Raw genomic sequence first — 16,606 nt, forward strand, 5'->3', positions numbered from 1 at the left:
GACCTCCACACGTGAACATGCACATCCTCCTCTGACCTCCACACGTGAACATGCACATCCTCCTCTGACCTCCACACGTGAACATGCACATCCTCCTCTGACCTCCACACGTGAACATGCACATCCTCCTCTGACCTCCACACGTGAACATGCACATCCTCCTCTGACCTCCACACGTGAACATGCACATCCTCCTCTGACCTCCACACGTGAACATGCACATCCTCCTCTGACCTCCACACGTGAACATCCTCCTCTGACCTCCACACGTGAACATGCACAAGACTCCTCTGACCTCCTCACATGCACATCCTCCTCTGACCTCACATGCACATCCTCCTCTGACCTCCACACGTGAACATGCACATCCTCCTCTGACCTCCACACGTGAACATGCACATCCTCCTCTGACCTCCTCACATGCACATCCTCCTCTGACCTCCTCACATGCACAGCCTCCTCTGATCTCCTCACATGCACATCCTCCTCTGACCTCCACACGTGAACATGCACATCCTCCTCTGACCTCCACACGTGAACATGCACATCCTCCTCTGACCTCCACACGTGAACATGCACATCCTCCTCTGACCTCCACACGTGAACATGCACATCCTCCTCTGACCTCCACACGTGAACATGCACATCCTCCTCTGACCTCCACACGTGAACATGCACATCCTCCTCTGACCTCCACACGTGAACATGCACATCCTCCTCTGACCTCCACACGTGAACATGCACATCCTCCTCTGACCTCCACACGTGAACATCCTCCTCTGACCTCCACACGTGAACATGCACAAGACTCCTCTGACCTCCTCACATGCACATCCTCCTCTGACCTCACATGCACATCCTCCTCTGACCTCCACACGTGAACATGCACATCCTCCTCTGACCTCCACACGTGAACATGCACATCCTCCTCTGACCTCCACACGTGAACATGCACATCCTCCTCTGACCTCCACACGTGAACATGCACACGCCTCTTCTGACCTCCTCACATGCACACGCCTCCTCTGACCTCCTCACATGCACATCCTCCCCTGACCTCCACATGTGAACATGCACATCCTCCTCTGACCTCCACACGTGAACATGCACATCCTCTCCTGACCTCCACATGTGAACATGCACATCCTCCTCTGACCTCCACACGTGAACATGCACATCCTCCTCTGACCTCCTCACATGCACATCCTCCCCTGACCTCCACATGTGAACATGCACACGCCTCCTCTGACCTCCACACGTGAACATGCACACGCCTCCTCTGACCTCCTCACATGCACATCCTCCCCTGACCTCCACATGTGAACATGCACATCCTCCTCTGACCTCCACACGTGAACATGCACATCCTCCTCTGACCTCCACACGTGAACATGCACATCCTCCTCTGACCTCCTCACATGCACATCTTCCTCTGACCTGCACACATGGTACATACACACACCCACACACATGATAATAAATAAAACAAAATAAACAGATAGAGGGAGACTGAGGTCACCCAACATCAACCTATGGCCTCTACATGTATGTGCACACACATGATGTATACCTGCACACACCTCTGTGCACACATACACACACACAAATAAAAAAGCACACACCTCACAGTCGTGCTGGGAGATTCAATGCCCCCTTGCAAAATGTGAAATGAGCCAACCCAGGAAGTGTCCCCAGCTGAGGCCTACAGAGATGGACAGCAGCCATGGGACGCTCAGAAGCCAGTGAGACTTTGGAGCCTTTGTGCTGTCTTGAGCTGAACTTCAGCTGCAGCACCCCAAGAAGGAAGAGGAAATCCAATCATCCTAGAGATCAGAACTCAAGACCTCTGACAGCTGTGCCATCAACTACAATGACCTGTGGAAGCAGGAACTGTGTGTCAAAGCAACTGCGGTGAAGTGGCCGATCTCTCTGGGGATACAGACCACGTGCGTGCCCCTACACGTGTTCCCTACCACGTGCTCCTCCGTGAAGTGGCCGATCTCTCTGGGGGATACAGACCACGTGCGTGCCCCTACACGTGTTCCCTACCACGTGCTCCTCCGTGAAGTGGCTGATCTCTCTGGGGATACAGACCACGTGCGTGCCCCTACACGTGTTCCCTACCACGTGCTTCTCGGTGAAGTGGCCGATCTCTCTGGTGATACAGACCACGTGCGTGCCCCTACACGTGTTCCCTACCACGTGCTCCTCCATGAAGTAGTTGATCTCTCTGGGGACGCAGACCATGTGCTCCTACCACATGCTTTCCACCACGTGCTCCTCGTAGAGACATATGCCACCAGGGCCCAGCTTGGCTTCCTCTTTATCCAGCTGCCTACTTATCTCCTATCAATCACCCTTTTCCTTTGATATGAGCACTGTCTGGACCAACTCCATGGAAATGTCACAATGCCTTCAAAATTAGGTGTACCCAGGGTAAGGAACTCACACCCATTCGAGGCCAAGGCAAGAGACTTTCCTGGAAGGGCACTGCCATAGGTCAGCAGGATGGGGATGGAGACTGGAACCTGCTTTTGTAACTATGCCCCAGACTGTCTCCCTAAAGCTTTGTATGTAGAAGCAATTTCAAATTCAGAGAAGTGTTGCAAGAAGAAAATTCACTATCAACCCAGAATGGAGGGCATTTTGAGAACCAGTGAGTTATGTCAAAGGTCTGAGACAAACAGAAAGGAAATCAAGAACAAAGGTCAGGATATTATTGAACAAAAAGCAAACTGACAACCTAAGAACAAAATGCTGAGGCCAGGCTGGACCCATGGATTGGGTCCAGGGCTCTGAATGATGGAGCATCGTTATCAACCACAAATACGCTTGCTTGGTTTTCTTAAAGCCCCCCAGAGTGATAGATACTACAGAGACACTAGGCCCAGGTTTAAAAAAAAAAAGCAATTACTTGGGAAGGAAGTTCTAGATTTGAGAGGATTACAGCTCCCTCTGCATTCTTCCCTGGCTCAGGATTCTGCCTCCAGCCAAATTTCTGCAGTGGACCCTACCTACACCCTGCCTCTTGTCTCCTTCCCTTCAACTACCCTCTGTTCTAACCCTAAAGTCATCTCTCCACACCAGCTGTTACCCACACCAGCTACTGATTGCCCTGCAACCTAGTGTGTGACATCCCATGTCCCAGCATGGCCTTTAACCCAGCTCCATTCACCTTGCCTTCTGTAGTACACAACAGATTCTCTCTCTCTCTCTCTCTCTCTCTCTCTCTCTCTCTCTCTCTGTGTGTGTGTGTGTGTGTGTGTGTGTGTGTGTGTCTGCATGTGTGTGTGTGCATGTGTGTGTGTGTACAAGTAAATGTATGTCACATTAGTACAGTTCCCACAGAGTCCAAAAGAGAATTCCAGGTCCGCTAGAGCTGGGGTTACAGATGGATGGCTGTGAGCCACGGATGTAGAAGGAATCAAACTCGGGAGCTCTCAAGAGCAGAAGCCAAGCACTTTCAGCCACGAGCCACCTCTGCAGCCCATCTGGTCACAGTCTTTACAGTTGTGTTGCCACCAAGAGACGTGCTACTGAGTAGGGTATGGCAGCCACCCAAGCCTCTAGGAATAAAAGAAAAATAACTACAAGAAAACAGTTAAGCACCAATTCAGGGTTTTTATTAACCTTGCCTTTAAAATGTGGGATAATCTTCCTAGTTCATGGAGGGACACAAAAACCCGCCATGCTCATACACAGGGCAGAGCTTGCTCCCTTCTCCCTCAGCAGCAAGGACCCACAGCAGTGCTATCTGATTGAGGCTGAAGGCCAATGAGAGAGAGACACAGCCAGGACACCACGCTAAGATACTCTACTGGATACCACAGTCCTTGAGGAAATAGCTTGAGATGCCAGGCTCGATCACTTACAGCATTTACAAAACAGAAACCAAGTCCTTGAAAGATGTGTGTGAGTCCCGGCAGAATGGCAAGAGGGGCATCTCAGCACCACAGCATGGGCAACTTGCAGGGCCAGGCATGCGGTGTGGGGGCTCTCCTGTAGTGCTACTGGACACCTACCTGGAACACACACAAGGCATGAGAGATTACCCATGCTTGGTTCCCACTGGCCCTGAAGTAAGTGCAGATGGGAAAAGGCTGAGGGAAAACCCAACCAAGTTGGAGCGATTTTAAACATGTTTGAATAAATCTGGGGAGAAGGCTCAGGGGGCAGAGGGCTTATCACTCAAGAGTAAGGACCTGCATCCAGGCCCCCAGAACGCATGGGAAGCCAGGCACAGTGGCGTGCAGTTGTATCCCAGGGACCCTGTGGGAGGAGGAAGACAGACTCCCGGAAGCTTGCAAGCCAGCTAGCCCAGTGTACATAGTGAATAACAGACCTGTCTCGGACAAGGTAGGAGGCGAGGAACATCCTTAACTTCCACACACCACACACATACACATGCACATACATGTGCACATACAATATATAAACTAAACAAGGCAGCCTGAACGGATTACCAAAATCCCGGAAAACCCCTACGAAGAGCAGGGGCCACCGGAGGGAAGTGCCAGTCAAAGGAACAGGATCACCACCAAGAACGGTTCATATCCCAGGCTGCCGAAAAGATGGAATGTACTCATGCTTAGACACAGTTAGTACTCGTGTAAATGCAGGTTCATAAGTTCCACAATGGACACACATCCAAACATCACATCGTAGTCAATAAACACATGATTACCTTTCAATTCAAATAAAACTAAAGGAGTTTCATTATTATTAAGAAGTAAGTTAGAAAAAAATCTGTCTTAAGTAATACAAGCTCATGCCACAGTGTCAGCAAACTTTGACCATGGCCAACACTCAGATGGCATTCTCTTTGCTTTTTGGGAAGCATCAGTCACCTACCTGTGGGGTGAAGTCGGGGATCTTCATATCATAGTGTGAGCCACTGACAACCTGTCTGACGAAGTCCTCTACAAGAGCAAAGTCAACCCTGGGGATTCCAAGTCAAAACACAAAGTCACGGGGAGAGGGATACTTGGGAATCCACACATCCAAGCTCAGAACACCACTCACAAGAGCCCAAAGGTAAAACAGTGTCAGGTGAACAGACAGACAGTTAAAGTCAAACGTGGTAAGCCCATGATGGAGCGCTATAAACAGACGGACAGTCGGCCAGGCTAGGGAGGACAGGCCGCCGATCACAGCCAGGTCAAGAAGACGGCTCCCCTTAGGGCTGAGTTTCACTCACCAGGTGAGTCACTTCACCAAAAGTGATATATTCGCGATGGGGCATGAGATGGCCTTTAAATGGAGACAGACGCGATCCACAGCATGGATGGGCCTTGGAAATGACACACTAAGTCAACAGACACACAAAAACACACAGCCTATGATTCCACTTACATGAAATACCTACCAGAGCCCAAGCCACGAAGACCAGCAGCTGGGGAGACAAACAGGAAGTTGTGGAACAGACATGTTCTGGCTCAGTTCTGGAGAGAGAGTGGTGACAGCTGCAGGAGGATTTGCGTGTACTAAATGTCACTTCTGCATCGATGCCCAAAGTGGCTGAAGTAGGGGTAGGGAGACGGCTCAGTGGGCAAGGTGCCTGCTACACAAACATGAGGTTCCCGGATTCCACATGAAAACACAGGCAACATGGACCTGAATTCCCAGCACTGGGAAGGAGGAGTTAGGATCCCTGAGGCTCACTCACCTCACTCACAGACAGTCCAGATAAAACTCAGTGAGAGATACTGCCTCAAAAAATACAGCAGGGAGAAATGGAAGAAGGCACCATGCTGGATAGTTCTATGTCAACTTGACACAAGATAAAGTCATCTGAGAAAATGCCTCCATAAGCTCAGGCTGTGGCCAAGCCTGTAGGGCATTTTCTTAATTAGTGCCCATCCCACTGTGTGGTGCCACCCCTGGGCTGGTGGTCCTGGGTTCTATAAGAAAGCAAACTGAGCAAGCCATGATGAGCAAGCCAGTAAGCAGCTCCCCTCCATGGCCTCTGCATCAGCTCCTGCCTCCAGGTTCCTACCCTGTTTGAGTTCCTGTCCTGACTCCTTCAGTGATGAACAGTGATGGGGAAATATAAGTCAAATAAACTTTCCTCCCCAATTTACCTTTTGGTCATGGTGCCTCATCGCAGAAATAGAAATCCTAACCAAGACAGACACCAAGTGTCGACTTCTGACCTTCATACACGTGCACACATACATATGAACACACACACACCCATGCACACATTCAAAATGATTGAAATGGCAAATCTTACTTTTACTCTAGTTTTTAAAAAATGGATTTGAAAAAAAAATTGGTAATTTCTCGAACGGTTTTGACCCATATTCCAAGCCTCTTTGAGCCAACAAGGCATGAGCTGCAACCGAAGTCTGTCTCATGCAGCTGGATTTCAGGCATGTACACGGCATGGCATGAAGGATGGGCTTCACACACAGACATTGAGTCCATTTTATCTCTAAAATAATTTGTGTCCAACATGAATGGTGTGTTTACACTGAGTGCAAGCCCCAACCAAGCATGCAGAAAGAGAAGCCACAGCTGTGGACGTGTGTCCACCAACCGACCTGGCACCCATCCGTTTGGGTTACTGTCCTCCGAGCCCAGGGGTCCAGGTCACATGGAAGGTTGTGAAGTCCTGATTTTATGTCATAGGGCACTTCTGGAAGGAAGTTCTGCCCTGGCTGGCTCTGAGTGCTTACAGACTTCCTACCAACCCACACAGGAAGTCCTTCTGTGTCTCACCTGCGTGAGTTCCTGTCATGAGGCCAGGGGGTGGCGAGCCAAACCCAGCTCCAGGGACTGATGTCATCTTGACTGAGGTCTGATCTTGGTGACCTGCTATATCCCAACCTGGTATTGTGACAGCCCTTCAGCTGGGTTTCAGATTATAAAGGGACCGAAAAGGGGAAAGGGGAGTCAAATAATAGAAAAAGGGAAAATGCTTGCACATTTCCTGTGTTCAACAAACATTTCTGCTTCTGTTTATCTTGATGGGAGACCTGGAAGTCAGCAGATGGATGCTGAGATGCTCCTGGGGCCGGGGTGGCCTCTCACACAGACTCTAAAAGCACATGCTTTAGAACGGAAGGAAAAATTCAGGGGCTGGAGCTCGGGACACTGCTTGCCTAACATGCAGGCACAAGGTTCTGATACAACAAACAAACAAAACACAATGACAACAGAAAATTCCAGTCATTTCTGGTGGCCTCTCACTTGGAAGCAGTGCCTTGTCCCACAAGAAGTTTGACAGGCACTAGCACTTAAGGCATCTCTAAGTTTTGGCAAACAGCATGGTGGCAGCGGCGCTACCTCAGCAAGATGACGTGGCATCACTAGACATGAGACAGGTGAGCGTCAGGAGCTCAGCTCAGCATCACCTCGCTGGGCTGTGACACAAGATGTGTATACACGACAGACTATGGGTCCAGGTACGCCAGCCCAGAGGAAAACAAACACCCTCGGCCACAGCAGCAGCAACTGTCCACCTTCCACAAGAGCAGGAACAGAAAAGAAGGACTCTTCAAAATGAACCTTTAAATCTTAAGCTATTAATAAAGACGCCATCCGAGTTTTAACCACATTTATTGGACATCATGATTTCTTGTTACACTGGCAGCTTGGGGGATGAACACCCCTCCCTTTTGTGTTAACAGAAGTGGGAAAACAGAGCCCAAGAGAATGAGCAGAGGATGCAGGACATGGAGCCAGGGGAGACGGACAGGAGTCAGGCGTGTTCCCAGGAGCCCTCAGAGTTAGCAGCATCAACCAGCAGGTTCAAAGCTGGCAAGAGTGTTTTTCCTCAGTTCCCCTGGCCCTGTCAGCACTGGGCATTCCTCCTCACGTTGTCAGCACCCTGGTGACACTGTCCACAGAGCAGATTAGTGTGTTACTCAGCAAATCCTGACTCAGTCGTGTAAACCAGTCCTGTTCAGCAGAAGCACCATCAGCTGTCACCACAAGGCCCCCCAGTCACGTAAATGCCCCTTCTACACTTACAACTTCCCAGCAGAGGTGTTTTGCACAGGTGTCTGCCACACACCTGAAACCCTGAAGTCACATTACGTCACATCTGGGGGAAGGTGAGAGCAGAGCCGCTGCTGGCAAGGTTCACTGGTCTCATGTCAGACAGGGGTAAGGGGGTCTGTCAGCCCACTGCCCAAGGCTCTGGCACAGCAGCTGAAGTCCTATCACGAGGGGTCTGTCCTGTGATGAGCACTCCACATGACATTCATCTTGTCAGTTCTGCCCAGTCTACTGGAGTGAAGAATGGGTGAGATTTGATGTCTTCAACACCGGCCACTCCAGCACCCAGACGCTCCAGAGGGTTGAACTGCAAGAGCTGAAACAGAAGCCTCTGTGAGTGACAGGAACACAGAAGCAATGAGAGAAAAGGGGGCTGTGAAGGGAAGGACTTCAGGACCGGCTATCTGGCTGTGGTCTGGCGGAGCATCCCACCTGAGTGACAAGCTGGTCATCAGCTTTCCCTTATCCTCAAAGAGGGTAACAGGATCAAGAGATGTAGCTGCTTTCTCCAGGACTCAGGAGTCTGGGAGCCCCACTGTCTTCCAGTTCCTTAACGCTACACCACCAGGACATACGCTCAAATCTGAACAAGCAAAGCTATGTCCCCAAACCACTTCCTCTGAACTGGCTGGTACATTTGATGAAGTAATTTGATCCAGTGAATGAAATAGGTTATGACTTATTCAGAATTAGGAATTATGTATAAAATAAGAAAATAATGTCATAGGCAGTCAGATTTTTAAGAGTAAAAACAAAAAGCAATGAAGGCCCTGGGCATGCTGGGAGCGTGTACCTGAGACATGCCTGCATCCTCACATTCTGTGTCAACAGCTTCGCTAAGGGACAATTTATAAACCATACAGACATCTACTGCAAGTCCACGTCAACAGACTTGGGCATGGTCCAGTCCAGTTCCACGCCCCCCTGAAAAGGGGTGCTCCGTGACATCTGTTCCCCACAACCTCAGCCCACAGCAGCCTCTGCTCTGAGCCTGCCCTTCCCAGGCAGCTATGGGGTGCAATACTAAGTGAGCCTTTGCGCTCTCCTTCCCCAGCACAGCGCCTGTGGGACTGAACCATCCGTGGGTAAGCACTGGTTTTTCTCCTGATTGATAGTCCACAATGCCTCTACCACTGTTAATCTACTCGTTGGCTAGTGGGCTCCAAGTTCCCAGTTCCGGCTGTACTGAACGACACTGTTGTTAAGAGTCATGTGTGTTGCTCAGGAAGTCAAGCGTTTCCAGCTGAGTTTATTCCTTGGGTCAGAACTGCTCAGTCACACAGCAGGCTTGTATATAACTTATTAAGAAACTGCCAAACTGTCCCAATGTGGCCATACCTGTCTACAGTCCCATCAGCAAGGAGCGAGAACCCTGGGTTTTCTGCCTCCGTACCCTCTGGCCTTGAGTGAAAGCAGCTCTAGAGGGCCCATGCCTCTCGTGGTGGCTTTAATTGTACTCCCTGGGACTAATGACACCGATCACGGCTGTATGCCCTGATAACCATCCAGATAGCCTCTCGGCTGAAACAGCTCACCTTCCACCCATTTCCACACCAAGCTGTCTGTCTTGCTTGGGTGACAAGAGTCCTGTCTGTATTCATCCTGAACACAAGCACAGACAGCGGTTTGCAAACATCTTCCCCAGCCTGTGGCTTTCCACTTTCTCCACACATCTCTGAAGTGCTCACATTTTTAATGTTAATGAAGTCGACTTTATCAGTGTTTCTTTTATGGCTCATGCTTTGGTGTTCTAAGAGCTCTGCCGTAGCCCAAGGCCATGTGCGGTTTCTCGTGTTTCCTCTGCAGGTTCGACAGTTCTAGCTCGTCCACAGAGTCCTGGGAGTTACTGTGAGTTAGTCTCTATGCGGGACGCAGTAAGGGTGGGGCTCAGCTGAGCACTGAGTCCCACGCATGTGTACAAAGCCCACGGCTGTCCTGATGACTGCAGTACAGGGTGAGCTAGTTCACAGCAGCGTTCTTTAAGAGTGCTCCAAACGCCAGGCATCTCCGCCTCTGTACGCTGCAGCTGGACAGTCTCCCGACCCCACTCACCTTTTCAAGCTGTGATTCCCCTTCTTCCTCTCTCACTGGTTCCTGTTGCTTCTGTTTATTTGTATAGTTCTGTATTCATTCATTTTTTTAAGTAGGGACCCATTCTAGAGCCCTGACTGGCCTTGAACTCATGGCAATCCTCCTGCCTTAGCTTGCCAATTGTTGGGATCATAAGCATGATCTTTCCAGTTCTTTTCAGTGTCTGACTCCAATGTCAGGGCTCCTCCTTGTGTAAATGCAGGTGTAATAACGGTACTGGTCCTCCACAAGCCCTGGGATGGGTTTCTACTTCCATATACAACAATACTGTGTTGTGATTCTTCTTAGGACTTCTTTGACCTGTAAGTTACTCAGAAGTAAGTATGGGGTTTAATCCCCAAGTATTTGTAGATTTAGCTAACTCTTTTGGGGTTCGGAGTGCTTTTTGTTTTGAGCTGTTTTTTGTTTTGGAAGCAGAATCTCCCGAAGTCCAGGCTGGCCTATAACTTGCTGTAAAGCCAAGGATGACCTTGAAACTTTGGCCTGCCTGTTGTCTGTTATTGATTGATAATTCCTCTGCTGTCGTCAGAGTATGCTGTTAGATTCAGCCTTTCTAACGGTGGAGGTATGGGTGCAAAGCACACAGTCACCCGAGGCTGCTTTCAATGGGCCTGGTGAGCATCTGCAGACACTGCGTGTGGTAAGCGTGTTCCCTCTGCCATCACTGCAGAGCCTCCATCTGTATCCTGTACATGTACATACATGTCCATGTACAGAGGACGTCCATGCATCCCCTACAGCCTGCTGGTGTCCAGAACTACCTAGATCAAATATGGAGGACTCCATTTGTTTTGCTGAACTATTTTTCCCTTCAATTCAGCCTTTTTTGGGCTATTACCAGGTGCACTTCCTGTGCTGACCTGTCCTCCCGAGATGCTGTCTGTCGTGCGCAGGCCCCTGCTCTAATGTCCATTTGCTAACCTTTCGTACCCTCCAGCTCCCAGGGTGACTGTGCAGTTGGCCTGTCCTTAACCTTTTCCTTTAGCCCATTTGTATTTGAACTCAAAGTTGTCCTGTCTACTTTTCCAGGTACTTCAGTGACTTGTACAGTGTGTACAGACACTCACTTAGGAAGTTCCCAGGGTTCCTTTAGCAGTTGCTGTAGAGATCACACAACTTAATTTATTATAATCTACTTCAGAATAGCACTAACTCAGTAACAGGCAGAATTTTCTCCCTCCATGGCCCAATCCTGCCCACCTACTATTGCTAGGTACAGTCACCATTTGGTGTCCATGGGGTCCTGGTTCCAGAGTCTGCATGAATACCAAGATACATGGTTCTCAAGTCTGCGACAGTGCTCGAACAAGTCTATAAGTGGTGTAGGACAATTGTCTATATTCTGTCAATTATGTTTTGAATAAACGCTGATTGGCCAGTAGCCAGGCAGGAAGTATGGAGGGGGGAACAACCAGACAGGAAGTAGAGGCGGGTCAGTGAGAACAGAATTCTGGGAAGGAGAAAGCCCATTCCTCCCCAGTCCTGCCCAGACACAGAAGAAGGAAGATGTGACCTACCCCACTGAAAAAGGTACGAGCCATGTGGCTAACATATACTAGAATAATGGGCTAATATAAGTTGTAAGAGTTAATAAGAAGCCTGAGCTAATGGGCCAATCAGTTTATGATTAATGTAGACTTCTGTGTGATTTCTTTGGGGCTAAATGGCTGTGGGACCTGGTGGGAGGACAGAAACTCAGACAACATATAAGCATGTCTCCCACACTCCAAATCATCTCAGATGACTTTAACACACAACACAAAGTGACAATGTACAAATAGCTTCTGCACTGTGTAGAGAGAGGTGACGGGAAAAACACGTACACACAACACACAATCCTTTCTAGCTTTTCTTTTTTTTCTAAAGCAGGGTCTCATACTGTGACTCAGATTGGCCTGGAATGCCTCAGTATGTAGCCCAAACTAGCCCTGAACTAATGGTAGTTCTCCTGTCTCAGTCTTCCACATGTTGAGATTACAGGTATGAGATGCCAAGCCCTGACAGCCTACACACACACACACACACACACATACACGATCTGTTGTTTGAATTTGGGATTGAAAAATAGACTTACACCAAGAGCTACATTTATATCGTATCTATACATGTCATAAACTCAATACCACCATCTCATAATTATCACTACATGTGTATTTTTTAAAACAGGTGGGAGATCTAAATGAAAAAATATACTTAAGAGACTTTTTATGAACTTCTCTCAACAACTGCACTGTTCACAGCGTGCTCAGACCTGAGCACCCAACCGGCCACCATGCCCTCCACCCCGAAAGAGTCCCTAGCTCTTGCACATGTGCATCCATGGCTGGGAGCTACTCAGTCATTCTTTATCTGGGAGTGTCTTTATTTTACCATTTATGAAAAGTAACTTTTCTGAATTATAGGCTGACTGATTCTTCCCTTCAATACTATGAATGCTATCCTAGTATCTCTGGTTCCCGTTGTTTTCAACAAGAAGCAAAGCATCAGATGGGCCTTTCTCTTGCTGGCTTTACATTTTTCCTGTTTTTGCTTTTCAACAATCTGGCATCAGTGTGCCTGCATGTGGCTCTCATTTTTCTACGCAGTGTCCACTAAGTTTCTTCTGTGTCACTCCTGAAACAAGGGCTATTTTCACCCATTATTCTTCAAGTATTTCTGCTTCTTTTCCCAACTTCCTCTTCTTCTGGAACTCTCATTGTATGTACATTGGTGCATTTGAAAGAAAAATATTGCCTCATAGACCTCTCTGGACCTGTTCATTATTCTTCATACATTGGAGCATGTTTTCAGAGTAGGCCATTTCTTCCGACCCATCCTCCTGCTTATATTTTAGACATGTCAGCGTGGTCTTCCGGGGATTCCTCAGACATGTCAGCGTGGTCTTCCGGGGATTCCTCAGACATGCCAGCGTAGTCTTCCGGGGATTCCTCAGACATGTCAGCGTGGTCTTCCGGGGATTCCTCAGACATGTCAGCGTAGTCTTCCGGGGATTCCTCAGACATGTCAGTGTGTTCTTCCGGGGCTTTCTTAGATGTGTCAGCATGGTCTTCCGGGGATTCCTCAGACATGTCAGCGTGGTCTTCCGGGGATTCCTCAGACATGCCAGCGTAGTCTTCCGGGGATTCCTCAGACATGTCAGCGTGGTCTTCCGGGGATTTCTCAGACATGTCAGCGTGGTCTTCCGGGGATTCCTCAGACATGTCAGCGTGGTCTTCCGGGGATTCCTCAGACATGTCAGCGTAGTCTTCCGGGGATTCCTCAGACATGTCAGTGTGTTCTTCCGGGGCTTTCTTAGATGTGTCAGCATGGTCTTCTGGGGATTCCTAAGACATATCAACGTGGTCTTCCGGGGCTTTCTCAGACATGTCAGCGTGTTCTTCCGGGGCTTTCTTAGACGTGTCAGCGTGGTCTTCCTGGGATTCCTTAGACGTGTCAGTGTGGTCTTCCGGAGATTTCTCAGACGTGTCAGCGTGGTCTTCCGGGGCTTTCTTAGACGTGTCAGTGTGGTCTTCCTGGGATTCCTTAGACGTGTCAGCGTGGTCTTCCTGGGATTTCTTAGACGTGTCAGCATGGTCTTCCTGGGATTTCTTAGACGTGTCAGCATGGTCTTCCAGGGATTTCTTAGACATGTCAGCGTGGTCTTCCTGGGATTTCTTAGACGTGTCAGCATGGTCTTCCTGGGATTCCTTAGACGTGTCAGCGTGGTCTTCCTGGGATTTCTTAGACGTGTCAGCATGGTCTTCCAGGGATTTCTTAGACGTGTCAGCATGGTCTTCCGGGGCTTTCTCAGACGTGTCAGCGTAGTCTTCTGGGGATTCCTTGGACGTGTCAGCGTGGTCTTCTGGGGCTTTTTTGGATCTGTCAGTGTGGTCTTCTGGGAATTTCTCGGACATGTCAGCGTGGTTTTCTGGGGATTCCTAAGACATATCAACGTGGTCTTCCGGGGCTTTCTCAGACATGTCAGCGTGTTCTTCTGGGGCTTTCTCAGACGCGTCAGCATGGTCTTCCTGGAATTTCTCAGACGTGTCAGTGTGGTCTTCCAAGGATTCCTTGGATGTGTTAGCGTGGTCTTCTGGGGCTTTTTTGGATCTGTCAGTGTGGTTTTCTGGGGATTCCTCAGACATCTCAGCGTGGTCTTCCGGGGATTTCTCAGATATGTCAGCGTGGTCTTCCAGGGATTTCTCAGATATGTCAGTGTGGTCTTCCAGGGATTTCTCACTTCATTCAGTGAACTTAGTGTAATATTTCAACCTGGTTTTCCTCAACTTTTAATTTTGTAACTTATTTTATTGTTATGACACCTTCCCTTAATTCTTTAAACACAGCCTATTTTGATTCTCTGAAAATATTATAGTAACTGGTGGGTATTTTGTTAAGCCCAGATCTGGGGTCACCCTGAGACAATTTCCATAAAATGGTACTCTCTGCACAAGTCCCACCACCTATGCCTCCACTACAGTCATGTGACATTTCCCTGAAAACAGAATGTTTCTACATGGTGTGTCTCCATAAACATTACATGGCTGTGGTCTGTGTCCCCATGAACATTATCACAGCTGTGGTCTGTGTCCCCATAAACATTATCATGGCTGTGGTCTGTGTCCCCATGAACATTATCACAGCTATGGTCTGTGTCCCCATGAACATTATCACAGCTGTGGTCTGTGTCCCCATGAACATTATCATGGCTGTGGTCTGTGTCCCCATGAACATTATCACAGCTGTGGTCTGTGTCCCATGAACATTATCGTGGCTGTGGTCTATGTTCTATGAACATTACATGGCTGTGGTCTGTATTACCATGAACATTACATGGCTGTGGTCTGTGTCCCTATGAATATTATACGGCTGTGGTCTGTAACCCATGAACATTATCATGGCTGTGATCTGTGTCCCATGAACATTACACGGCTGTGGTCTGTGTCCCATGAACATTACATGGCTGTGATCTGTGTCCCATGAACATTACACGGCTGTGGTCTGTGTCCCATGAACATTACATGGTTGTGATCTGTGTCCCATGAACATTACACGGCTGTGGTCTGTGTCCTTGTCTGGTACCCACTTCACTCAGTTCTGAAGTCCACAGCCTTCCCTCTCCCCTGCACTGTGAAGCGCTGCTGATGTCTCTGGTTGGTTGGCTTTGCTCTTTCAGCTGGGCTTCCCATGTCTCTATAGCTTAGCTGTCCACCAGGGACTCAGTAAAGGCTGTGTCCAAACACTCAGCCAGTCAAGCCTCCATCTCTTTCCACAGGCAGGAGAAGCCATTCACAGTTCAGGCCCAAACAGTCTATGCTGGCCTACGGAAAGTTCCTATCCATTCCTGATGCTCAGAGCTTGTCCCTATAGCCTGGTCCCATGAGGAAAGGAAGGAGAAACAGGTGGATACTGTAAAGACGATGAGGCAAGACACCTTTGCCCTATGTTCAGCTGATTTCCCGGTCACTGTACCCTTTAGTCCGTTTCAGGGGCACTAAAATGACTTCCCCACTCCTGTCTGGTGCTGGAGCACTGGGGAGGGGGACTTGCCAGCATCATTGCCTACCAAAGGCCACTATCCAACTTTAGCCAAGAGTCCACTTTCTTCTTTATTTTTAATTTTTGCTCATTATTTATTAATTTAACTATCTATAAAATAAACAGCACCTGGTGTGCTGTTCATAAATAAGCAACAACTGTGTGTGCTAGTCCCCGGCTTTAGAACCCTTTATGAATGTGTACAGCAACTGTGTGTGCTAGTCCCTGGCTTTAGAACCCTTTATGAATGTGTACAGCAACTGTGTGCTAGTCCCTGGCTTTAGAACCCTTTCTGAATGTGTGCAGCAACTGTGTGTGCTAGTCCCTGGCTTTAGAACCCTTTATGAATGTGTACAGCAACTGTGTGTGCTAGTCCCTGGCTTTAGAACCCTTTCTGAATGTGTGCAGCAACTGTGTGTGCTAGTCCCTGGCTTTAGAACTCTTTATGACAGTTTCGTGCATTTGTGTGACTAATTTTGGTTCATTTCTAGTCCACAACTTCTAAGCCTTTCCCCTGCAAAACCAGCAGTTGCCAGATTCCTGCATCAGCAGCCCCATAATGCAAGCATGTGCCCCATCAAATTACAGAAGTCATGAGCCTCAACCCTGCCCTTCTACAATAATTAAGACTTGAGATTGCACTTGTCGCAGGCCAGCCATTAGCCTAACTGGGTAACATGGGTGGACTTAGGCACTCAGCCCACTGTAACTCTGCCGGCAACGGCCCTTTGTTCCTTTTGTATGGAAACTACTAACCTGCTTAATAAGATCACACAGGTATTAGGTTGCCAAGCAGGGTTTGAATTCAAGCACATTGACTCCAGAACCTATAGCACAACATGGCATCACAGTCCCTGATGTGTGATTAGAGTCTGAGAAGCCATTCCTTCACTTGGATGTGACCAGCCACATACTTCTACACTAGTACCTGGGATGTGGATACACCTCTAACCCCAGCACTGAGGAGGCAGAGACAGTAGGATTATTTAAGTTCAAA

The 16,606-nt window shown here is 48.7% G+C and overlaps 1 protein-coding gene across 7 annotated transcripts in view; it reads right to left on the bottom strand.

Annotated features, from left to right (window-relative positions):
- Positions 1-7,544: 7,544 nt before the first annotated feature.
- Positions 7,545-16,606, bottom strand: part of Rps6kc1 (ribosomal protein S6 kinase C1) — a 155,879-nt gene continuing 146,817 nt past the window's right edge. For all 7 annotated transcript variants that reach the window (XM_075989456.1, XM_075989458.1, XM_075989459.1 and 4 more), the window contains one exon: positions 7,545-8,317. In XM_075989456.1, coding sequence (XP_075845571.1) covers positions 8,207-8,317 — 111 coding nt within the window. In that variant the 3' untranslated portion in view covers positions 7,545-8,206. The remainder of the gene's footprint in view (positions 8,318-16,606) is intronic.

Source organism: Microtus pennsylvanicus, chromosome 10, assembly GCF_037038515.1.
Source record: "Microtus pennsylvanicus isolate mMicPen1 chromosome 10, mMicPen1.hap1, whole genome shotgun sequence".
Lineage (NCBI taxonomy): Eukaryota > Metazoa > Chordata > Mammalia > Rodentia > Cricetidae > Microtus > Microtus pennsylvanicus.